At 41.4% G+C, this 24,997-nt stretch overlaps 1 protein-coding gene across 1 annotated transcript; it reads left to right on the top strand.

The window, feature by feature from the left end:
- Window positions 1-3,729: 3,729 nt before the first annotated feature.
- TMED7 (transmembrane p24 trafficking protein 7) lies at window positions 3,730-15,948 on the top strand. The gene is made up of 3 exons (XM_028092633.2): window positions 3,730-4,231; window positions 8,731-8,976; window positions 12,903-15,948. Exons 1-3 carry the CDS (start codon window positions 4,040-4,042, stop codon window positions 13,137-13,139), a joined length of 675 nt encoding a protein of 224 aa, XP_027948434.1. The 5' UTR covers window positions 3,730-4,039; the 3' UTR covers window positions 13,140-15,948.
- The last annotated feature ends 9,049 nt before the right edge of the window (window positions 15,949-24,997 follow it).

Here is a 24,997-nt window from a genome sequence, read left to right as displayed (position 1 = left end):
AAATCTTTTTAAAAAAAAAAGATAACTTAAAAAAATAGTCTTTTGAAGGGAGATTATACAGAGTTTCTACTGCGTTCCAAGCAGTTTCAGGTGTGCTATCTGGATATTATTTCATTCAGTCCTTTCAGCCACCTACAAAATAGGTATTATTACTTCCACTTGATGAATGAAGAAACAGCATCAGAAGGGTTAGGTAACTTGCCCAACCCTGCATGACACCACATTTCCTATTAGGAAGGGATTTAAGACCACATAGGCTCAAAGACAGTTTGGGTCAAAATTTCCATTGCGGTGTTCACTGTAAACTGAACAAATCATAGTTTATTTTTTCCTTGTAATATTTTGAAGTTTCTAGGAAATGTGTGTACCCGACATAAAGACTATACCAATTTGTGTATTTTATAAAGCTTTTTCACATATACCTTCACTGGTTCTTATAATAATTCTTAGAAATGAGGGAAAAAAACTCAAAATCTGGAACAAAATCAAATGTATATTTTCTAGATTATGAACACTCCAAGGACAAGGATCTAGTTTCATTTCTTCTCTGCCCTTATCCAGTTGGGTAGGTTGACTTGCAAAAATAAACACAATTCTTCTCTCACACCCACTTCCTACTTTTGCATATTAATTTTTTCTCCTTTGATTGTGAAGTCGAACCCACATACAGAAAAGTATATCAAACATATATAAGTTTAATGAGTAATTATAAAGTGAAAATACATATAACGGCCCCCGAGTTCAAGAAAAAGTCTATCACCAGCAAGGAGGGACCCTGCTTCCCCATCTTGTGTTCCTTCTTCCTTATTACCCCATCTTTCCCCACTATCTTGACTTTTGAGATAATCATCCCCTTACTTCTTTGGATAATTTCACCATATATTAGGGAAAACAGCATCCTTTAGTTATGCCTACTGTCAGCCTTTATGTTCGGTTCTGTTATGTTATGTTATGTCAGCCTGTATGTACGATCTCCTTTTTGCCTAGCTTATTTTGCATTATGTTTATAAGATTCCCCCAAACCGTCCTAGGTAACTGTACTCTGTGCACTCTTATTGTTATGTCATGTCCCATTTTATGAATGTACCCCAATTTAAGGATATTTGGGGTATTTCCAGTTTAGGACTATGACTAGGCTTTGGCTTTAAATATTCTTATATATGTATCCCAGTATACTTGTGCGAGCATTTCCCTAAAGCAAATTTTGATCCCAGAATCTAACAATTTAAAAATTAAAGTACATGAAATTAAGTAATTAAAAAAAATTTTAATTTGAAGTTATTGAGATCTGAGATGCTTAAAAACATCTCGTATCTAATTCATTTAAAATAACAATAATAAACCCATTACATGTTCTAATCGTTTCCTGAGACTGCCATAACAAATTTCCACAAATGTAGTGAACTAAAACAACAGAAATTTCTTCTCTCGGGGTCGTGGAGACCAGATGTCTGAAATTAAAGTGTTGCCAGGGTTGGTTCCTTCGTGAGAATGTTCCAGGCCTTTCTCCTAGCTGCTGGTAGCTGTGGGCAATTCTTGGCATCCCTTGGCTTGAGACCTATCACTCCAGTCTCTGCTTTTGACTTCACATGGCATCCTCCCCATGTGTCTGTGTTGGTGTGTCTGTAATGTCCCTCTACTTTCTTTTATAACGACACAGGTTACCGGATTTAGGGACCATCCTAGATCCAGGGTGATCACAATTCAAGATCCTTAATTACTTCTGCAAAACAAAAACAAAAACAAAAAAAACCCCACCCTATTTCCAAGTAAGGTCTCATTCACTGAGATGTGGAGTTAGGACTCAGACATGTGTTTTTAAGGGACACAATTCAACCCGCTATACATGTCAATATAAATAACACACTTTTAAATGAAAAATAGCTATATTTTCCAAATAAAAATTTAGTGGTGAGTGATCTTGCTGCATATTTTTGTAAATCTCTTTAATATCTTGATTCATACAAGGAGCTGGGTGCTCATCTGCTTTTTTACTTTCTTTTTTTTTTTTAAAGATTTTATTTATTTGACAGAGAGAGACAGCGAGAGAGGGAACACAAGCAGGGGGAGTGGGAGAGGGAGAAGCAGGCTTCCCACTGAGCAGGGAGCCCAGGACCCTGGGATCAGGACCCGAGCCAAAGGCAGACACCCAAAGACTGAGCCACCCAGAAGCCCCTGCTTTTTTATTTCAATCCATTATTTGTTGTTTCAGTTGAGATATATGATGGATAAAAGCCTCTACACCAATAATCTCAGACCCCCCTGGGAGGGTTTCAGAGGCTCCCAGGAGTCTTTGGGGCACACTTTGAGAAGCACTGCTCTAAAGTGTACACTTAAAAATATATGCAAAGTGAAATTTCTAGGCATATGTATATATCTCCTGCTTTGCTAGATAATGCCACACTGTTTGTGGTTTGTATCACATTACACATGGACTAGCGGTGCCTGAGGGATCTTGTTGCTCCACATGTTGCTAACATCTGGTATTGCTACACTTTTAAAATATTGCCTATCAGGTGGTGTGCATTTGCGCAAAGTCACAAGTTAGAAAATAGGACCCAGGGCGCATGGGTGGCTTAGTCCATTGGGCGTCTGCCTTCAGCTCAGGTCATGATCCCAGGGTCTTGGGATCGAGTCCCCAGATCGGGCTCCCTGCTCAGCAGAGAAACTGCTTCTCTCTCTCTCTCTCTCTCTCTCTCTCTCTCTCTCTGCTGCTCCCCCTACTTGTTCTCTGTCAAATGAATAAATAAAATCTTAAAAAAAAAAAGAAAAGAAAATAGAACCCATGTTTCCTACTTTGAAATTCATTCTTCCTTCCTCCCATAGACACAAATAATGCTTCTGTCTCTGGCCCAGTTGTCACCACGGTGCAATCTCCTCCAAATCTTATCTCCTCAGGGCTCCCTTCCCCACTGCGGAGGCTTTGGGCACCCCAGGACACTGGAGGTCCTGCATCTCCCCCTTACCAACACCCCTCACCCCCACACTGCCTGTGTACCCACCTCCCTCACTTCCCTGCCTGGCGCCTACCCACCTCGCTCTATTTACCTCTCATAAAGCCCTCTACCACCCTCTGCTGATCATCTTCAAGTCATGAGCCTCACCATGGTCATTTATTTAAAAAACGGAATGATCCCTAATTTGTGTTTATATGCACAAGAAAATGTATAATTTAAGAAATCAACACCTGTTAGTTTCTATTAATATTACGTACTATTTTTTAAAAGCACTCCAACATAAACCAGGGTGTGATCATAGGCAAGTTACTCAACTTTCTGGATCCTCAATCCAGATCCTCAGAAGGATCCAAAGACGTGTAATACGCTTAGCACGGTGCCTGATAAGGAGCGCTCAATTGATGTTTACTTTTATTTAATGAAAGCTTACTTAGTGCTTACAATATGAAAAAGTAAGGCCGCCCGTACTTTTTGGAAGTACCGAAGCCTTGTAATAATGCTCTGGGTTAGGTAGTATCCTCATTGTACAGAAGCCAACGCCGACGCAGGGAGGTTGCAGTGGTACCTGCAGGCAGCACGCCCCACCTAGACACCAGCGGGACCCACCCTTTTCTCTGGCCCCGCCCCGCCACGTTCACTACGACGATGGCCCCGCCCCTAACCTCCGGCGCCGACGGAAACCAAGCCGACGTCTCGCGAGCTTCCACGTACACGCTCCAACGCCTCTCCGCCTCTGCCGGGGAGAGCACATCCGGGTTGCTGGAGCAGGTGCCTCAGGCCCCGCCCCCTTTTACCAGGCTCTCGCCCCACTTCCGGCCATCTCAGGCCTCTTTCCGCCCGTGCTTTGCCGGCTTTATCTTTGCTCTGTAGGTCGTTCCCGGCGCCTGGACCCGGTCCCTGCGCACCGCTCGCCGGCACCAAGCGTCTCGTCCCTCCTCCCGAGTCCCTCCGAGGCTCGGAGCGACTCTGCCGTGCGTCTTCGCGGGCCGCCCGGGCTGAGGCCTGCCGCGCGCGGCGAGTCCGCGCAGACCTGACCCCGCGTTTCCCCGCAGCTCCGTTGAGGCCGCCGCCGTCGCCTCGGGATGCCGGGGCCGGGGTCCGCGCAGCGCTGGGCGGCCGCCGCGGGCCGTTGGGGCTGCAGGCTGCTCGCGCTGCTGCTGCTGGTGCCGGGGCCCGGCGGCGCCTCCGAGATCACCTTCGAGCTGCCGGACAATGCCAAGCAGTGTTTCTACGAGGACATCACGCAGGGCACCAAGTGCACCCTCGAGTTCCAGGTATTCGGTGCTCTCAAAGTCCAGGGGCCCCCGCTTGCGGTTCCGGGGCCGGGGCTGCAGCCTGCTTGCGGACTCCCTCCCATTCTTTGGCTGAGGAATCACCTCTAGGTAGCCGAAGCGGGGCATTTGCCTTTCCTGTTCTAAGCCTGAGGCGAGAGCCATTTTAGACCAGATAGGAAGATGAGTGAATCCCAGAAATGCTTCCTGTGGCTGTGACTTTTCCTTCCATGCTCTAATGCCTTTCGTTTTAACGCCTATTGAACTTTCCGCCTTAGAAGACTCTCCTTTAAAAAAAAAAAAAAATGTTCTTCGTGTGCGGTGGTGCTCAGTGTCCGGACCCCTACTCTCTCTGACCCCCACCTCCACTTTAATCAGATTCGAAGTACTGCCAATATCTCATTCCACTGCTTTTCAGTTTTTCCATTGACGTTCCTAGGACTTTTGGTGAATTCTGTCCCCTGTCATGGGCAGAGCTCCATTGGATGGAGCACCTGCCAAAGGTGTAGCGTAGAACACTTCGTTCTACAAAGGGCTGTGATCAGTGAGAGGCCCCTTTTTGTCTTTGGGATTTTATAGAAAACAAACTTTATTTCACAGAATGTGGTTTCTTAAGTTTGTTACAACAGTCTTTATTTCTGTTTTTCTTGGTAGACTGACTTAACATGTGTGAGCAGCTGTTGAGCGGTAGGTGCTGGTGATTACAGAAGTGGTCCAAATAGATTGGGCCACTGCCGTCATTCCTGATTCCCTACTCATCCTTCCCTTGTCTCAGTACCTGTTCATTCGTCAGGACTGTGTTTTAAGAGCAGAAAATAGGAGATAAAATGGTCTGATCTTTGGGATCGTTGAGGGCTTCCTTTAGGAAGTGATTTTAAGCTCATCTCTAAAGGATTGGTTGTAAATACCTTGGTAAGGGGGGTGAGGGAAGAGTGACTTTTGCAAGAGTGACTGGGTACTTGAGGACCATCGAGAGATCCAGGATAGTTGGGAATAAGGAGCTGGAGGAAGGGAGGTCAAGGGCCAGACCATGTGCCTTGCTGACCTAGTTAAGGATTTTAGTTTTTCCTAAGAGATGGGAAAGCCCTCAGAGGGCTGTAAGCTGTGCAGTGGAGTGGCTGTGGAAGACAGCCTATTAGAGTGATCCAGGCTTCTAGGGTGGGAGCTGTGGGGAAGGAGAACAGTGAAGGGATTGGAGAGAAGTTCGTAGGTGAAATCAACAGGACTTGGTGATGGTTCGGCTTCTGTGAGCGAAGGGAGCGAGGCTAAGGATCACCCTTCGGTTTTGTTTAACTTCATGGATTAGAGCCAGGGGACAGAAAACAAGATAGCAGGAATTGTAATATAAAAGTGTGAGTGTATTTCAGGTGTCAGCGTCAGACGCTGTGCTTGGTGCTGAGAATACTACCACTACTATTCCGGGCTAAAAAAAATTAGCATCTGTTATGTAGCAGACAGTATGCCAAGTATTTTAGGTATGTTACTTAATTCTCAGGACAACTCCATAGGAAATAGATACAGTTCTTATTTCTTTTTTACTTATGAAGCTGAGGCTTTGAAAGCTGTAAACCCAAGGTCACAAAACTTAGCCAGTAGCAGAATGCAGCAGTATGCAGTCCCAGGTTAAATTCTTAACTCCTTTATTATAAACACCACCTCCCAAAGATCAGTAAGACTGACCTTGACCTCCGGGAGCTTCCATGGACACATTACAGTCAGACAGTATTAAATGCAACAGTGAAAGTGCACGCTCGGTACAGTGCTGGCCAGAGGCGGAGGGTCATCAGGGAAAGGTGGCAGAGGGGCTGATGTTTGAGTTGTGTCTAGGAGAAACAGGAGTTACTCTACAAGATGGCAGAGGGGAAAGGACATCCTAGGCTGGTAGTTTGTGAGACTCAATTCCGGAAATCAGCTTGAGCCCACACTGAAATACAGTGTGTTGCATTGTAACTGTGGGTCCAAGGGCTTTAGGGGTGGTTCCTACCATTTTGTCATAACTGTTTATTGGTAATAGATTGATGATGAAACAGTCTTGGTGAAACTGCCCCCCGAAAAGGCCGTGCTGTTGAGACTGGTTCCATGGTAGGAATATGTCGATGTGACCAGCAAAATAGAAAAAAACCCAGCCAGTCCTCGATTTTGGGCTCCCTGGTTCCAAGGTGTTCCTTGCACACTTGAGTGGTTCCTAATCCGAGAGTCTGTGTCCGGCTCCAGTCCTCAGAGAGGGAGGACAAAGGACCACACCTAACCTTCCAACCTCTTTCTGTGAGACAGCTTTTGACTCTGGTAGTTTATATTCTTTTCCTGTGATAAGCTCTAAATTGGTAAGTATTGTCATTGTGGGTCCTGATTCTTTAGCAGACAGGACCTGTTTAACCTGCTGCTGTTCGTGCGGGTGTAGAACAAAGACTTGTTCACTCTGCTATTTTTGGAACACAGAGTCAGGAAGGGTATAGAAGAGGTGCCGAGGCTACCTTGAAGGAGGTGCAGAGGAGTGGTGTGGCATTGTTAACAGGTTTGGGTTTTTCTGGAGGCCACAGGAATTGAGAAAAGGTTTTAAGCAAATGGGGAGGTGGGGAGATTGCCCCCCCAGACATGTGGGGGGGTGTTGCTGGCATCTGGAGGATGGAAACCAGAGAGGCTGCCCCACCCCCGCAAAGAATTATCCAGCCCTAAGGGAGCTGAGGTGGAGAACAAACCCCGGGGTTAGAGGGAGGAGAGATCAGGTTGTGGGAAGACCTTTTAGGAAGTTGTGGCTTTAGTCCTGTCTAGGCTGTGGATTAGGAATGGAAGAGAGAGGGTGAATTTGAGAGAGGCAGTAACGTCAGGAGATTTCTGTGAGAACTGGACAAGTAGGGACACTTAGTTTGGGATGATTCCCAGTTTCTAATTTCCGTGACCAGGCAGATTGTGAAGGGGTACTTTTTATCTGAAATAAGATTATTTGTTTTAAAGTTTGATGGAGGAAAAGTGGCATGGTGATCAATTCTGGTCCTCTTCCATTTGTGTACACATTTGACGACTCAAAGTACAGTGGCCACACGTGAACAAAATGAAGTCATGGTTTTCACCTGGAGGAAAGGTGGTTGACATTTGGAGAAGTGGTAAATGCCCAATTGTTATGACCTTTTTTATGTCAGAACATTAAACTTTGCACTTCAAAGAAGGACTGGCTGCTAATGTGACCTCTTGTCACTTAGGAGACAGGATGGATAACTGAACTAACTACAACACTGTGATAATTAAATGAAGTATAATTATGGACTTAGAGAACTGCAAAAATATGCAAATATTAACATAGGGATATAATCTCTGTCCTACAGACCTAGAATGTCAGTATTACGCTAACCAAGAGGGTTCAAACCTGAAAGTACAGGCTTGTGCGCTCTCCCCATCTCAGCCCTCAAACCCACGTCTCTCACATCATTCCCAACTTTGCAGCCAGCGCCCCTTCTTTCCTATGTTCCTCCCTCTCTCTTCCCGCTTAATTCTTGCTCCCATAAGGAGGCCTTTCTCCTCCCTAGTCCTTTTCTGACTATGCCTGTCCTGTACCTCAGGAAAAATCTCCCTCCCCTGCTTCTGTGCAACCCCAGTGGCCTATAAACTGTAACTGATTAAACATGAGCCCTTCAAAACAGCTCCAGAATCCTCTTCAGAACATTTCCTTTACCCCTGGCTTTCCTTTCACATGTGCTTGCCCTAAAGTACAAGCTTTCCAGATAAGTGGAAGATTTGTTTGCTTTTGTTCTGTTTTGTTTTTGTTTTAATCACAAGTATACAAACAATATAGTTTAGTCCTTAATGTTTCCCTGGGGAACAAGTTTATAAAATAATGATAAACTCTTTGAATAGCCCACAAGCCTATTCAGTTCATAATGTAGTTCAAAACAAAATGTGTATCAAATTCCATATAACTGACCTATAGAAGCACTTACGAAACAAACCTTTTGTTATTTGGCAGTGAAATGAGTTGAAGTTCTATAATAGAAACATGCTTGGGTGGCATGCCAAGGACCAATCTATGTTCCTACTTCACCGCACTGTCCGTGTGTGCTTGGATGGTACAGAGAGGAAACCAGGGAAGAAAATTTGGGGAGGGAAAATATCACATGGCAGTGAGCTTAAGGGTCAAGAGTCTGACTTTGGACTTCAGGTTCTGCCTCGCCTTTTGCTAGATGAGCTATCTTGGGTAGGTTGCTTATCTTAACTCTGTTTCTCAGCTTGTCAGATGGGAGGGTGAAAACCCTCTCTTGTAGGGTCCTTGGGAGAATCAAGTGATGTAAGCTGTCACAAGGAAATTTGTTCCGTTTCTCTAAAGCTTGAACTGACATCTGCCTCACAAATTCCATCCATTGCTAGAAAGAAAAAGTGTAAAATTGCCTGTGATAGGGAAAGTCCTTTGCCGATAGCCTATTGTCATTTTAACAGGAAATCTGATTGCTTTCTCAAACTTGTTAGTTGCCGTGATGTCTTACCTTTTTCCTCTCTCTCTCTCTCCATAGGTGATTACTGGCGGTCACTATGATGTAGACTGTCGGTTAGAAGATCCCGATGGTAATGTGTTATACAAAGAGATGAAGAAACAGTATGATAGCTTTACCTTCACAGCCTCCAAAAATGGGACATACAAATTTTGTTTCAGCAATGAATTTTCTACTTTCACACACAAAACCGTCTATTTTGATTTTCAAGTTGGGGAGGACCCACCTTTGTTTCCTAGTGAGAACCGAGTCAGTGCTCTTACCCAGGTAAATAAAATGTCAGCAATATAGTAGTGTGTTTAAAGAGGGGGGGAGCGTAAATTAATATGCCTTAACCTACGAATGCAGAATTTTGAGACTTTTACCCAGTCTTTAAGATCTGTCTTAATTCTTTTAGATTAAGCATTTCGCAGAGAACTTTGGACTTTTTTGGTGAAAACCACTGTTGAAGGATTTTATGAACTTTTAAGTGTAAAGAAAATAAGCCTTGAAATAGGAGGGTCGCTTCAATGGGAAAGGACATTTAGGAAGACTGGACATGCTCCCGCATTCTGAAGTCATGGAGGGATACGACTTCATAACCTGGCAGGTTGCTGTAACTGGAAACAAAATGGTGCCTTAACTGATACGTAAATATGCCACAGGGTAGTGTTAGACCAGGATTTAGTGTCCATTCACACTGCTGTTAGAATGTTTGCTGTAACTTAAAATAAAATATTAAGGATTAGTGGTAAGTCATCTAACAAAAAATAGTTAAAGGGTGCCTGGGTGGCTCAGTTGGTTAAGCAGTTGACTCTTGATTTTGGCTCAGGTCCTGATCTCAGGGTCCCGGGATTGAGCCCCGAGCTGGGCTCCCGGCTCCGTGCTTGGCGGGGAGTCTGCTTGAATAATCTCTCCTTCTGCCCTGCCATCTCTAAAATAAATAAATCAATCTTTAAAAAAAAATAGAGGAAAAGTAAAGATAGATTGGATTTTATTTTGGAGAAGACCTTAAAGAGAGAAGGATAAGGAAAGAAATTTAAAGTCGATGGACAGATGCTGCTCAGGTGATAAGAAGGGCTCTTTAATTTCCAGTTTAAATATAGTCGGAGCTTAGATTTTATCTAAAAGACTCTCAATTACATATCCAGAGGAATTATTTACCACCTACTTGTTCGGACCTTAAACTGGTATTTCATTCTTCCCAGGTTCTAGTTAGTCTGTTGGCCAAAATCACGTGGTGATAGAGGCAGTTTTGAATAATGTATAAGACCCTTAATTCCTAAACCTCCTGTGAGCATTAACAGGATGTATTCATGCTAATACTTTTAGAAATGTTCCCTCGTATTTTGGCGTCCTGTATGAGTGGCACTTCACTTTGTAAAAAGATTTTTCTTTGGGGCCTTTGTTTATGACTTAACCTTCATGAATTTTAATTTGAATAAGAAGGTAGCTTGCCCTAAAAACCTTAATAGGTAAATACAAGGAATGCATGGTAATAAAGCAGTATCCATTAATCTCCTTTATTCATCTCACAGTTTTTAATCTTAGTCTTATTTTTCTCCTTTCAAAAGCTAGTAAGTCCCTCATACGGTAGTGATACTTAAAAAGCAGCTGTTCACACCTTGAAATAGAAAAAAATTACCAGCTGGTAAATGCAGAAAAATTATAGAGTTGTTGTAAATCACCATTTTTCACCTATTAATAAGACGATAGATCTGGAGTAGACCGTGATTACCGGTCACTGCTAAAACCACTCCGTGAAAGGCTGAGGGGAGGTTTATAGTGACTGGATCACACTGATACCACCTAAACCTAATGACCATTTCCAGATGGAGAGATGACTAGGCATTGTGTGTCTTCTGTGTGTCTTCGCATTAATGAAGTACACAACATTGCCCGGGAGGTGTTCCCACCCAGAACATTGCATCTGAGTCCCTTCCAAGTCTCTTGCTCCAACTACCAGTTCATAAGAAAAACAGGATGGAGGAAGGCCATGGGGATACGGTCAGCAAAACCCAGGAAGTTGGAAATGCTGCGGGACGGAGGACCCATTTCTTCAACAGACAGGAAGGGAAAGAAGCCGAAAGAGAACCTAAAGATTAAGAAGACTTAAAAGACACATCAGCCAAATGATTGTGTCGGAGCTCTTTGGGTTCCGATTTGGAAACAACTTTTTTAAGATATTTGGGGAACTTTGAACGTTAAATTTCTATTGAAAAATTTTAAAAACTATTTTTGATGCTTTGATGTGTGATAATCCTCCCAGGGTTACACTTTTCAGCGTTGCCTTTCAGAAATGAGTGTAAAGTGTAAGAGTATCACTGAGATGGTAACACACAAGGGATTTGCCTTCAATTAGTTGGAGCGGGGAGGAAAACAGGTGAGGAATATGTGTTGGTGAGACAAGATTAGCCATGTGCTTGTTCCTAACGTGGGGCTTTGTTGTACTGTGCTCTTTGGAATATGAACTTGAATACGAACAGTTCCGCTTAGCGTTTGCCTTTTTTCCCTATGTTTTCTGTCTCAAAAATTATATGAATCCATGCAATTATTCCCTTAATTTCTGTGATTTTCTTTCATCCAGCACTCACTTCTTAACCCTCACTCCAGGCTGGGCTTCAGGGAATCCCAAAACATTCTGAATTTGTGTCAGATCCTTGCTTTTATGCATACTTCCAGGGTTAGTACCACTCACCACTCTGAGAATGCATGGAAAGTAGAGATCGGCTGGAAGCACCTCTGTAGCCCCCTCCCACAAATTAGAAGTCAGTCATTTCAGCACAGCTCTGCTAATATTTGATTCCGAAGGGCCTAAATAAAACAAGAACAGCAGAAACGTTCGAGTATCCCAAGAGGTACATGGAATTTGTGGGCCACATAATTTCTCGCACTTTTTAGAAGCGTTTTAATGACTTTTTATAAATGATTTCTTTCATACTTTGACAGAACTTTATTAAACGTTTGAATTCTTTTCTAGTGTGTATATTCCTTCACTAAAATTAAGGCAGGAAAAAATATTCCCAGAATCTTTTGAGAGATTCTTTGGATTTATTAGTAAAAGGAGGGAAGAAGCTGTAAAAGTTATAAACACTTGAGGAGACGTGAGTCCAAATAACTTTGTGACATACAGGTATTACAGTGACTGACTTAGCTTAACGATGGTGGGGTCCAAAAGGAGAGAGAGGAGCAGAAAGGAACGTTGTAAGGTTGCTAAGATAAACGTCACTGGAGAATTTTCCAGAATACAGGAAAACAATAACGTTCACCACCTTCCTCCCCCTGCTTCCCACACTCAGTGGTCCTCGTCACTGTCCTGTGTCATAAAAATATTTTTCTTTTGTATGGCTGTGCCCAGTATATGCTCCTTCCTTAGTGATGAGGGGAAAAAAACCCTCAGATCATTTTAAAAATTCTTAATATATGGTTTGTGATGTAGAATAAGTATAATTTAATAATAGAGTATTTCATCACTAGGATTAAGTTTTCAGCAGTAGAAAACCACTACACTGTGCTGTATTAAAAACCCTTCTCAAAGCAGATCATGTGATGAATGTGTAGAAAGGTAAGGTGCTGTCAGATGAAGACACAGACTGATGACACCGTGAAACTGAAACTTCTTCCCCCTGAGAACAGTTGTATTGGCTCAGTTGACTGGCCGGAGGGAAGAGACATAGACGTGTTTAGCAAATTGGTAAATTAAAAAACAAAGACATTGATGCTCTGACCTATCACTCTCAGACTCCTCTGCTTTTAAAATAGTTAACAACTTTGAATAAATCTATTTTTGTGTCCTACTTGGGTTTTTTTGCATATATCTGGGCTTTGATTTGTATTCTTCTTATTCATCAAATTTACCGGCCTGCCATTCTTGTCTTCCTAATTCTTCTTCATGCAAGAATCTGAACTTGAAATTCTGTAACCGCCAACTGTGACCGCTAAGTGTTTCTGCTACTGTTGGCTCGGCGTTCCATCTGGTACCTTACAGGTGCCATAGCTGTGACTTTCCAAGGTGGGGCAAGCCGCCGCCTCGCCGAGTCTCTGGCCTTACCAGTCGTCCTAGTGGGGATGGCCGCGAGGACGGCGTTGCTAGCACCGCGGGCCTACATGCGTGAGCACGCGAGTTCCGCTTCAGTAGCAGGCTGATCATATGAGGAATGGAGATCAAATGGAAAGATGAATTACCCATACTAACTGGAAATCTTTCTCTTTAGATGGAATCTGCCTGTGTCTCCATTCATGAAGCTCTAAAGTCGGTCATCGACTATCAGACTCATTTCCGTTTGAGAGAAGCTCAAGGCCGAAGCCGAGCGGAAGACCTAAATACCAGAGTGGCCTACTGGTCCGTAGGGGAAGCCCTCATTCTCCTGGTGGTCAGCATAGGGCAGGTATTTCTCCTGAAAAGCTTTTTCTCAGATAAAAGAACCACCACAACTCGAGTTGGATCCTAACTACGTTTTGAGAATTGACGCACCATTGCCACCATAATATTGCTGTCCTCTAATTAATTTTAGGTACCGAAGAACTTGATATTGGCAACATTTTTAAACCTTACTCATACACTTGTTGGGGGGGATGTACAGTGCATATCCCCAAGCTGTGGAAAGGACACCTTTTTTTATTTGTAAAGGTAGAAAAACTTCGGAACTTACTTTGGGCTCCCCATGTTCAATAGTCAGCACCAATGATCTCAGTTGTTTCTATCTACTCTTTGCACACTAAACTGGTATTTTGATTTCTTTTAGCCATTTAAAAGTACTTTTCTTATAGGTAGTGGATATTTTAAAAACCTTCAATTTAATATCTGTGTGTTGTGGAGGAAGAAAATTGCCTTTTAATTGTTTATAGTACAGTTTTGTTTTTCAGAAAACCAAAAGTGATTAACTGTAGCCCAGGCCCTATTCTGCACTGTTTAATTTGGGGGTGGGGGGAGCCACCGTGGAAACGTCAGTTAAGAAACGTTAGTTAATACTGATATAATTTTAAATTGATGCATCATGGTAAACTTTATTTCGTGCTAGCTTGGAAAATGTCAGATTTTTGGTTTTTTGTGTGTTTATTCTATGATTTATAAGCAGATACATTCTTTTTTTCCTGAAGACATTCTTAACCACAGAGAAAATAGTATGTTTCGATAGCATAACAGTTTATACAAGCCTTAAAAATCAGACTGTTAAAACAGGTAGAGTAATTACAGAACAACTTAAGATTCTATAGTGGGAGGCAAATGAAATGAGAAAAGTCTCAGCGAGTTATCTGCACATTATTACATTTTCAGTGCTTTTACAAAGAAAAAAGGTGGTCTGTTTTATTTTAACATTTTGATTGGCCGGTTCATGCCCTAATGTGGCTTCAGTGTCTGAGTCATTCCCCGCTTAAATTAACAGTTGTAATATTCGTATTGTAAAAGTGCCATATATTTTATCCTGATGGGTGTGATGCACTGAGAAGTTAGTTTCTTTGGTTTTTTTCTTTCTTTCTTTTTTGTTTTGGTTTGGTTTTTGGTTTTTGTCTTGTACATGTAATTTGTACAATCTCTGGTTAGCCACCCTAAGATGATTTGAAACTTTAGAATGCCGTGTGTTTCTTATTTGGTGATCTTCATCGATTGTACTGCATTTAATGATTATTAAACAGTGCATATTCTGTACACTATAGGGTTTAGACTGTGTTTGTATTTTATAACTTGTGTAGACTGAGCTGATCGATTTGTCAGATTTGTTCAGGTATTCCAGAAGAGAATACAAGACAAGTGAGAAACTCTATAGGTATTTAAAGCTTTTCTGCTGTTAAAAAAAAAAAAAATTGCAACTGCTTTTTGCCCTGCCTCCCTCCCCCACCCAAGAGTGATGAGTGCTGAGCAAGACTGCCCTATTGTAGAGATTCTGGTAAGTAGCACATAGCTAGAATAGAATAGCAGTTCAAGTCACTTATCACTGTGGACTAGAAGTTAACTCTTAATGCTAAGCTGTCTTTAACTGTCTTCAAAAAGCATATACACTTCTTCCTGTAAGAGCAGAACAAATTCATAGTTGTCATGCTTGCTAATTTCAGTTGCCACAGTGTAGCAAGGGACGAACCATTTTCAACCCTTGAATTCTAAAAATTTCCAAGACCAAATAGCAACTCCTTAAACTGTGTATCAGGAACTGGAACTCTCAGATTTTGCAGATTTACCTATTTGGGTTCTTGCAGTGGAGTTGTCCTGCAGCTTTCTAAGTGTCCCTCTAGATAAAGTTTTGCACATTTTCAGCACTAGCGTTATTGTGATTGATAAGCACGGGCATGCATCCCGTGTCCTTCTCTCTGGCTACCTGTCTGCTCTGTTGACTTCGGACACTTAACACCATAATGAGGCAGAGTCAGGTATCATCAGTGCACGGAGTGAGCATAGGTAATGTCATCTGATCTGTGCCTATCAAAACTTGATGATACTAGACTATTACTACAAATAACTTTTGATGAAACTATTGAGGTAGGTTAAAATTTCTGAAATCACCACTGTTACCCGCTGTAGAAAATACTACAGGCTTAATCTAGTCTGTATGTAACTGGTTCAAGTTTGATGGCAGTCTATACTCAACCGGGTATGTATATGTAAATTAGAAAATACATCTCTATCCAGACCTAAATGTTAAGGCCTTTTTTCTTTCTTCCTCCTACTATATAATTTGTAGCTCATCTTTTTTCTTTAATCCTTTCATGACTTGTTGGAACAGTTTGAATTTCCCAAATATTTATGTTTAGACAGATGGCTCAGAATATATATTTAACATCACTAGCTGTATATATTTTTAAAGTAAAATAAATAATGGAAAGGGACTTGATACACAAGTTTATTACTAAAATTTCAACTGTGTGAAGATCCATTTTAAGATATTACTTTGCTAATAATCTAAACAGTCTTTTTTCTATAAAACAAATGGTTTGTGGTTCACAGCTTTCATCCTGACTGATGTGATAATCAACTTTGAAAATAGAGTGAACTGAAAAGCAATTTTATTCTTTGAAAGGTTTCATTTAAATCTCTGTACATCTACTTTTGCTTCAGTTTGTAAATGTGTAACATTTATAGTTAAATAGGACAAAGCAGACCCTATGACTATTGTTTTAAAAAATTAAACAAGTTAATATATAAATAATTCCAAGGGGGGTTTCATTTACTTTTGGAAAGAAAAATTTCTCTGAACACATGTTGGTTCTCCAGGATTGCACCAATCAATTCTTGTAGAATAAAAAAACAATCTTTCAACAAACTGACTTCATTTGTTTCTGTCAGGATTTGTCTTTTTAAAGCTCCTTACAAACTTGCAGCTTGGGGTACAGTTTGTAGCGAGAGTGATTTTTTTTTTTTTTTTTTTTTTAAGTAGGCTCCACACCCAGCGTGGAGCCCAAAGGGCTCAATCTCACAACCCTGAGATCGTGACCTGAGCCGAAATCAAGAGACAGATGCTCAACCAACTGAGCCGCCCAGGTCCCCTGAGAGAGTGATTTTTATTTGGTATTTCATTTAAACATCTCAGGGGCTGGCCAAGAAAGATAAAGAAGACGAAGACCACCTCTAAACTACCTCCTTTTTAACTTTGTGCATTTCTTACTGAAAGTTCAGGTGAAAAGGAGTTAAACCCTGAGTTCTCTAAAAAGCTCATCGTTTTTGTGGGTTTTTTTTTTTTTTAAGTAAATTAATCTTAGGTTTTTCAATACCAAGTTTCCTTGGGTTTTTTTCTTTCCCTTCATAATGCAGTCATAGGGGACATCCTGGTTCCTGGGCAAAATTCGACAAAAGTAGCAGAGAAGGAACAGCAAACATAGATCAATATTTATTGAATGCTTACCCCGTGCCAGGTGCTACGCTAAGTATTTTACTTGTGTCGACACGTTTCATCTTTGTGATAATCCTATGAACTAAGGATATTCTTCCCATTTCACAGATGAGGAGATGGAGGCATAGACAGGTTAAGGAACCTTCCTATATCTCAGTCGTGAGCAGCAGCGGTGTGACCCGTGGCAGTCCAGCTCCAGAGCCCTCTCCAGCCACTGTGCAGCACCGCCTTACACACACTGGTTAAGGGTAGATCTCGGAAGGCTTAGCTATCTTGATTTTGGTACAGCTCAATGGCACTTCAGGGTTTTTTGGCATTGGAGTCACAGCCAAGTTCAAATTATGGTTGTGTGACCTCACACAAAGGATTTTATGAATTCTCTGTATTTCTGTTTCTTCATCTACTGCTAAGGTAATATCTACTATAATGAGAGGTATTTATGAAACACCTAGTGCCTATCATATATAAGCCCTTCATAAATAGCTCTATTTTTCTCATTGGTCCAGTTCTAGTCTCTTGATCTTTAGTTTCTGAAGTTCTTACTGTAGCCTCTATTCGTATGGCTCTTAAATAATATGTAACACAAGTGAAAGCGTTTATCTATCATGTACTTAATAGTCTGCTAGACGTTTCAAAAATGAATAAGATAGTCTGACCCCCAGGAACCTAACTTAGTTGAGGGAGACAGGATAGCTCTATGAGCCACTAATGTTACATAAGTAGTGAAGCAAAATCGACTTGGAGAGTCTAAAGACATTCTAGGATGCTAGAAGTAAAGAGACTACAGGATCTAAAGACTTACTCCCCGAGGAGTTTAACTCTGTCTCCCCACAGGGGAAGCCCATGGTTGTCTAACTAGGCCAGTGATTAAGTGGATTAATCTCTAATTCAGGGATATGGACTATTAGCCAGTCTCCGTTGCTACGTATTGAAAAACATGTTCTTTAACTTTGTTAATAATAAAAGTGATGTTTGATCTAAATTCTCTGTCATGGTTGTTTCCAGATCTGGGAGGAAATACAAGGATGTTATCACCAAAGGCACTGTTTTTCAGTCCACATTGCCCCATTTTATCCATAAGATATTAGAAGTGATCATATTACTTGCTGGAATCAAGATAGACTAGAAGTTAACACTGGTCTGGCACAATCTCTTCTAGCGCTGGTAACTACTAGTGATTACTACTCCTTTAAAAAGAAAAGGCAACACAAGAATTTGAGAATGCATGATTCAATGAGTAAAATACACTCAATCCCACCATCCACTTGGATGTATTTTGGTTACTTTTATAGATACATGTATATGTTTTAAAGAATTGGTATTATATTGCCTGAATAAGATTTTCAACTTAAAATTGTGAATTCTGACATAATACAGAAGTTATTAAATATGTATAACTTAAAGAGAAATAATGTAAAGCATACATTCATATAACCAGTGCTCAGGTTAAATGCGGCATTCCCTGCACTGTAGTAGGCTTCTGTGTATCCATAACTGATCACGTCTTTGACCTTCCCCACTAGACATAACCAGTGTTCTGATGGTAATGAAAATAATTTTATTTTTCTTTATATTCTCATCAGTTAGGTGTAGTAGTTCTTCTCAAGCCACTCTTTAAGAAAATTTCCAAACCATCACAAACTGATACTTGTGTAAATACAAAATCACGTGCTTCAATATTTTGGCACGATCAAATTATCAGCCTTTGTAACTGCTTACTTTCTAGGCATGCTTACGTTCTCTTTTTGTGCTCATCTCTTCAACCAGTAACAGTTGGGTGCGGCCTTGTGGACCACACTTTGAATAGCACTGATGATAGGTTTTTTTTAAGATTTTAATTATTTGAGAGTGAGAGAGCATGAGCAGGGGGGAGAGGCAGAGGGAGACGGAGAAGCAGACTCCCCGCTGAGCAGGGAGCCCGACATCGGGCTCCACCCCAGGACCCTGGGATCATGACCTGAGCTGAAGGCAGACGCCTAACCAACTAAGCCACCCGGGTGCCCTTTATTAAAGTTTAACAAAGTATTAAATCCTATTTAGTCATTAGGATAATACATGTATTCTCTTGCGACTTTGTTTTGCTGAGTCATCCATGTTGATGCCTATGGCTGTGGTTGGTTTCCATTACTGGGTAGCAGTCCATCCTATGAGTACACTGCAGTTGTGTGTCTCTTCTGCTGTTGCTGGCACTTGGATTTTTGCAAAGCCACAAAGAACATTCTTACATATCTGTCCCATTGCATATGTGTAGGATCTCTTGAGACTAATACCTTCAGGAGTAGAAGTGTTTGCATATGGAGTATGTGTATCTTCATCTCTACGAGGTCATATCTCACTTTTCGAAAGCAATTATAGCAATCAGTGCTTTGACCAGCAGCAGGGGGAAGGCTCCACATTTGATATTGTCAGACTTGGAGACTTTCAAAAAATCTCCTGGGTGTGTGACATTGTAAAGGCAACATTGAAGAATTTGAGAAATAATAGGGCAAAGAGTACAATCCACCCATACTCCCACAATCCATTTAATCTGTACCCGTGAAACAAATAATACATTATATGTTAATAATTTTAAAAAAAGGTATTTCAGTTACCTTTTTAGATTACATATATATGTTCTTAAAGAAACTGGTATTCTACTTAGTGTTTAATTTGCATTTCCATGAGGTTCATTTGTTTGCTTACCATTTCAATTTCTTCTTTTGTAAAGGGCCTGTTCAAATCATTTGCCCATTTTTAAAAATGGGATTGTTCAAAAAAAAAAATTGGGATTGTTCCAACATTTTTTGGTTCACAGGATCCCCTTATAAATTCCGGAGGCTAATCCTTTGGTTATAACTGTTTCAAATATTTTCTCAGTCTCTTTATCTTTCTGATGCTAATGCAGTGTATCAGTTTTTGTTCTGTATTGTTGGTGGTTTTGTGTCTTGTTGAAGAAATATTTCTCTGTCCTGGAGTCATGAATATCTTCTTTTGTGCTATGTTCTAAAATATGTAAATTTTGTCTTCTACTTGAATCAAGTTTTGTGTATAGGATAAGATAAATAACCTCGTTCTTGTTTTTTTCCTAATTCCTTGAAAACTCATCTTTCTCTGTTTTGATTTGCCATACCAATTCTGTCATTGATAAATGCCCATATTTACCGGAGTCTATTTCTGGGCTCTTCATTCTATTCTATTTGTCAGTCTGTCCATATATCAGTAACATATTGCCTTAATTACTAAAGATTTTAAAATTCTTGATGTCTGGTAAAACAGGTCTTTATACCTTTTTCTTCGAGATTTTTGGCTGTTATCTATCCTTTGCATTTTTGTGCAAAGTTTGGAATTAGCCCAAATTTCAACTAAACAAAATAATCTGTCACTTTTCTGTATTACTGTCATGGATATTTTGCTTGGATCTTCAACTTCTTAGTCTAATATATATTTAAAACTGTAGAATTCTTTCAAAATGCGACTTTAGCTGCATGTTCATTTTCTGTGCTCTGTGACAAGTGACCGCAAGTTTACCCGTCTACAACAGCGTACGTCTCTTATCTCCCAGTTTCTCTGGGTGAAGAGTCTGCGTACAGTTTAGCTGGGTTCTCTGTTCAGGGGTTCACAGGGCTGCATCAGGTAGTCACCTGGACTGTGTTCTCAGCTGGAACATGGGGTCTTCTTTCACACTCATCAGGTTGCTGACAAAATTCAGTTCCTTGCGGCCCTCCGTCACTAGAGGCTGCCTGTCCATATAAGCAGATCACGTCTTGACTGCATGCTGCTTCCTGGCCAGCAGGAGAGACTCTCTGCTGTGAGTCCCTTTCAGGAAAGCCCAGCCAGGATTCACCTGATGAGGTCACAACCACCCAGAATAAGCTCCCTTTTGACTAACTCAGAGCCAACGGAATAGGAACATTGATTGCATCTCCAAAATCTTTTCATCTTTGCCCTATCTGTTGGTAAGCAAGTTCGTAGGTTCTGCCCTCACAAGGGTATGGATATGGGGATGGGGAGGGAATGCAGAGGCTCTCTTGGAATTCTGCCTATCACGGACTCCATTCTGCATGTCTGGTCATCTGTTTTAGTTGCTTATTAACTTCAGAGTTTTCTGATTTCATTATTACTTGTATTTGACCCACAGATATTATTTGGAACTAGAGTTCTTAATTTTCAGCCATAGCTATCTGAGTGATTGCATTGTTATTAGAGAATATGTTCTCTGCGTGATTGAAATTCGTTGACATTTGTTGACGGTTGCCTTATGACTCCATTTACCTCCCTCTCGATTTATATGTTGTCATGTATTTTGTATCTCTTTTTTTTTTAACGATTTTATTTATCTTATTTGAGAGAGAGAATGAGAGAGAGAGCACATAAGAGGGGGGAGGGTCAGAGGGAGAAGCAGACTCCCCACTGAGCAGGGAGCCCAATGCGGAACTCAATCCCGGAACTCCAGGACCATGACCCGAGCCGAAGGCAGTCGCCCAACCAACTGAGCCACCCAGGCACCCTTTGCATTTCTTTAAATATGTCATGACTGTTGTTTTGTACAGTCAGTATTCCTTTAGGTTTGTCCATATCTTTACCGCCCTTTTTGCTCTCTGTTCTTTGCTGAGTCTTTGAGCTTCCATCTGGAACAATGTAGTGCAGTTTGGCTAGTGGCAGATTCACCTGAATTTTTTTTTTGAAAATGTCTTTATTTTTCCTTCCTTTTTTTTTTTTTAAAGATTTTATCTATTTGAGAGAGAAAGAGAGTGAGAGAGAGAGAGAGCATGAACAGGGTGAGGGGCAGAGGGAGAAGCAGACTCCCCACTGAGCAAGGAGCCCGATGGGGGACTTGATCCCGGGACTGTGGGATCATGACCTGAGCCAAAGGCAGATGCTGAATTGACTGAGCCACCCAGGCGCCCTTTTTTCCTTCATTCTTAAAGGGAATTTTTTTCTGGGCCTGGAATTTTCTTTGGGTGAAGATCTTGAAGATACCTTCCCACTGTCTTCTGGCTTCTGCATCGTTGCTATGAAGAAATCAACTATTAGTCTCTTGCTCCATTGAAACTAATGGAATCTTTTTCCTCTGGCTGCTTTCAAGGTTTTTTCTTTGTATTTACTTTTCTGCAGCTTTATTATGCTGTGTCTTAAGGGAGGATTTCACTGTATATTTCCACTCGGATTTTGTTTGGCATCTTGGGTTTGTGGATTGTTATATCAATTCTGGGAAATTCTCAGCTATAATCTTTAAATATTGCCTCTGCCCAGTATTCTCGCTCCTTGACTTCTGGGGCTCCAAGTAAACACATGTTAGACCTTCTTTGGTTTATTTCCTGTATCTTCATTTTTCTAGATGTTCTGCATTTATTTTCTCTGCATCATCCTAGATGGTTTCTTCTACTATAGCCTATAAATCATGAATTCACTTTTCACCTATTTCTAATTGGCCATTAGCCTCATTCATTGAGTTCATAATTTCATTTTTTATATTTTTTAATTCTGGTTTTGCTTTGTTTTGTTTTTGGTTCTTTTTCTTACCTGCCCTGTTACATTTTATGGTCTATAGTTCCTTGCTGCATTTTTAAGTGAGGATTTTATTTCCATGCATTATCCTTTGTGTCTGATAATTCCAATATCCACAGCCTGCTGTGGTTCTGTTTCTGCTATCTCTAGTTCATGTTGCTGGTAGTTAGTGCTGTCTTGGCATTGTCTTTAATTGTTTGCTTGAAAACCCTGGGGAAAAAATACAGAAATAATTTGAGATCTGGGGTGACTTTATCTTCCTTAAGAGGTTTTTGTTTCTCTCTGCCAAGTGCCTGAGGTCATTAGGAGTCTGGAACCTAGGCTTTAGATTCTCTGTCTCCCTCCAGATGACCCACTGCACTGCACTCTGTACCCCGACTCCAGGTTACAGCCCCTGGACTCCAGTCTTTGCCTTTCCAACTCTAATTGTTGGTGAAACTACAACTCTGCCTCTCTCCTAATTCCTCTAGACTGGTAATCCACCACAAGGGCCAAGTAGTTCTGGCACTATTTCCTGAACTCTAATCCTCTTCCTTAATCTGACCTGGTAAATCCTATCTTTTATGCCTTCAAGCAGATGCTTACTGTGTTTCCTCATGTTTCATCTTCAGTGAGAACACTGGTCCAAATGACCTCTTTTCTCATCACCACCTCCAGAAATCCAAAGTTACGCCTGCTCGTGAATAAGACTTGCAACCCCTTGGGTGACTGGACGAAGGAGTTCCAGGTGACCCCCAAATGATACATACCCTTTTATCAGTAAATGACTCATTTTATTCTTTCAACTATTTTTTCAGTGCCAAGGATGTTCTATGCTTATTTTCCCTAGAAATAGGGATTCAGGGATAAACAACAACTTACCATTTTGTTCTAGGAGACAGAGAAGTCAGTTTTCACAGGACAGGTTTTTAGCCTGGGGTAAACCCCTTAAAACGATTTACAAGATTTTACATACATCTTCAGTCTTCTGGAGAGTTTGTGGTTTTCATCACATTCTCAAAGGAGTCCGTGACTCAAGTAGTTCTAAACAATCACTGCTCTATCTGATATTAGAGTAATTTTAGCTTTTTCATATTAATGAAAAGGTTTAGATTCTAAGTCCAATTTGTTGTTTATTCTGCATTGCGGGGAATTGGAGGGTTGGGTGTGATTAGCTTTAAATAAAACTTTCTACTGTTCAATAGATGCTGACCTTGTGTGCTAGGCAATGGGGGTCCTGACATAAATATTATAGTTTCTATCCTCAAGGCATCTGGGCACAGATCCTAAACAGAAAATTATAATATCTTACCTGAAAGTAGTAGTTCTCATACATTGATGATATAAGAAGCAACCAGTCTACTTGTAAAATACTGATCTTTCTCAGGTTCCTTCCCCTGACCTGAGACTTCGATTCAGTAATTCTGGATGAATCTTGGAAATCCCCCCCAAGGATTCTGATGAAGTGTTATACCACATTCTGAGAAGAATGGCAAACTCTTTTGTAATACTATGTACCTGCTGTTCTCTGTTCTACATTTAAGCTATATAATTTATTTTCTCCTCTGAACAGTGCTTTTTTTCCCTCATGGTACCAGTTAAGAAACCAAAGCAGAGAACAGTTGAGTTGACTTGTCCACAGTCACACGGTTAGCACTAGAACCAGGGTTTAAGTGCAGACATCTACAGGGGCAGGCTGGTGTCTCCCCTATGTGTATGTAGCCTCCCAGTCATTTATCTCCGCAGAGATATGTGAAGAGTTTATCCTGACCCTCAGTGGCTCTCATTTCCAGGGTCTTCTGTTAAATTTCTGGCTAGTCCACTGGTCTCCTACTCACCTCAGATGCATCCACAGTTTCAGGTTGGTGGAGCTATGGGCTCTCCCCATTTATTTCCTCCCAAGTTTGCCATTTTTATTGCCAGCACCATTAGGAATGGACTTTTTGCCATCCACTGCAAGTTAAGTTAGCACTCTCCAGCAGTGGCGCTCCTGGCTTTCAGTCTCAGCCTCAGCCTGGTAGCAATGTGGCACTAACCAAGTTGGGGAGTCAGCAGGGAGTTGGGAGAGCAGAACAGCTTCTGGCAAGAATGCCACACAGTCCCCACTACTCCTGCCCACAATTCATAGGGTTTTAAAAAAAATAAATGATTCTCAATTTGTAGTTTGCCTTTGGTCAATTTCCAGTCCTCAAATGACTTTTTTTTTTTTTAAGATTTTATTCATTTATCAGAGAGAGCACACACAAGCAGGGGGAGGGGGCAGAGGGAGAAGCAGGCAAAGAACCCAAAGCGGGGCTTGATCCCAGGACCCTGGGATCATGACCTGAGCTGAAGGCAGACGCTTAACGACTGAGCCAGCCAGGCATCCCTGAAGTGATTCTTTTGACGATTTTTTCCAGTTTACTTTTTTTTCGACAGGACGGACTGTGGGGGCAGTGAGATTTGACATCTTCACTCCATCATCATTAGAATCCCTCCTATCCATTTTGTCAGGTCTGGGATTTTATTTTAGCCCACTTACCATCTAATAAATTAGCCTGTTACTGTTTGATGCATGCTGACAGAAAACACAAGATTCGTGACACAGAAACAAAGGACTTGGTTACCCATGGCATGGCAATGAGCGTTACTGTCAGCATATTTGCAGTGGTTCTTCTTGCTCACAAGTCCCATGGGGGTGACGCGAAGAGGCTTCGGTGAGTGCTACACGCAGTGGATTTGTGTCACGTCTGAGGAACGCAGAGCTTGAGGAACCCCCCACTTTTAAAGCAAGCAGTAAGCAAGCCTGTTCTTTGTCCTGCAGGGAGACATCACCTCATGTCTCAAGGTTGCTCACTATAAATACCAGCCTGGGAAATGGCTCAGATAAGGAATAGTCAGGAAGACCCTGACTACATTCTTGATATACCCAGCAAAACATGGAGGAACACAAGAGACACATGACAACTGTCTCTCCCAGCTCATTTTACCTAGTTTATTGGAATGAAGTTGTTCATAATATCTTTCATCTTTTAAATTTC

This window comes from Eumetopias jubatus, unplaced genomic scaffold (assembly GCF_037043125.1).
Source record: "Eumetopias jubatus isolate StellerSeaLion01/CBP00866 unplaced genomic scaffold, mEumJub1_p1.0 scaffold_5, whole genome shotgun sequence".
Lineage (NCBI taxonomy): Eukaryota > Metazoa > Chordata > Mammalia > Carnivora > Otariidae > Eumetopias > Eumetopias jubatus.
Note: the sequence above shows the minus strand (reverse complement) of the source record. Positions and strands in the feature narration are given on the sequence as shown.

Coding starts and splice junctions, on each gene's coding strand:
- TMED7 (XM_028092633.2), top strand. CDS start 4,040: ATGCCGGGGCCGGGGTCCGCGCAGCGCTGGGCGGCCGCCGCGGGCCGT. Junction 4,232..8,730: donor AGTGCACCCTCGAGTTCCAG/GTATTCGGTGCT, acceptor CTCTCTCCATAG/GTGATTACTGGCGGTCACTA. Junction 8,977..12,902: donor GAGTCAGTGCTCTTACCCAG/GTAAATAAAATG, acceptor CTTTCTCTTTAG/ATGGAATCTGCCTGTGTCTC.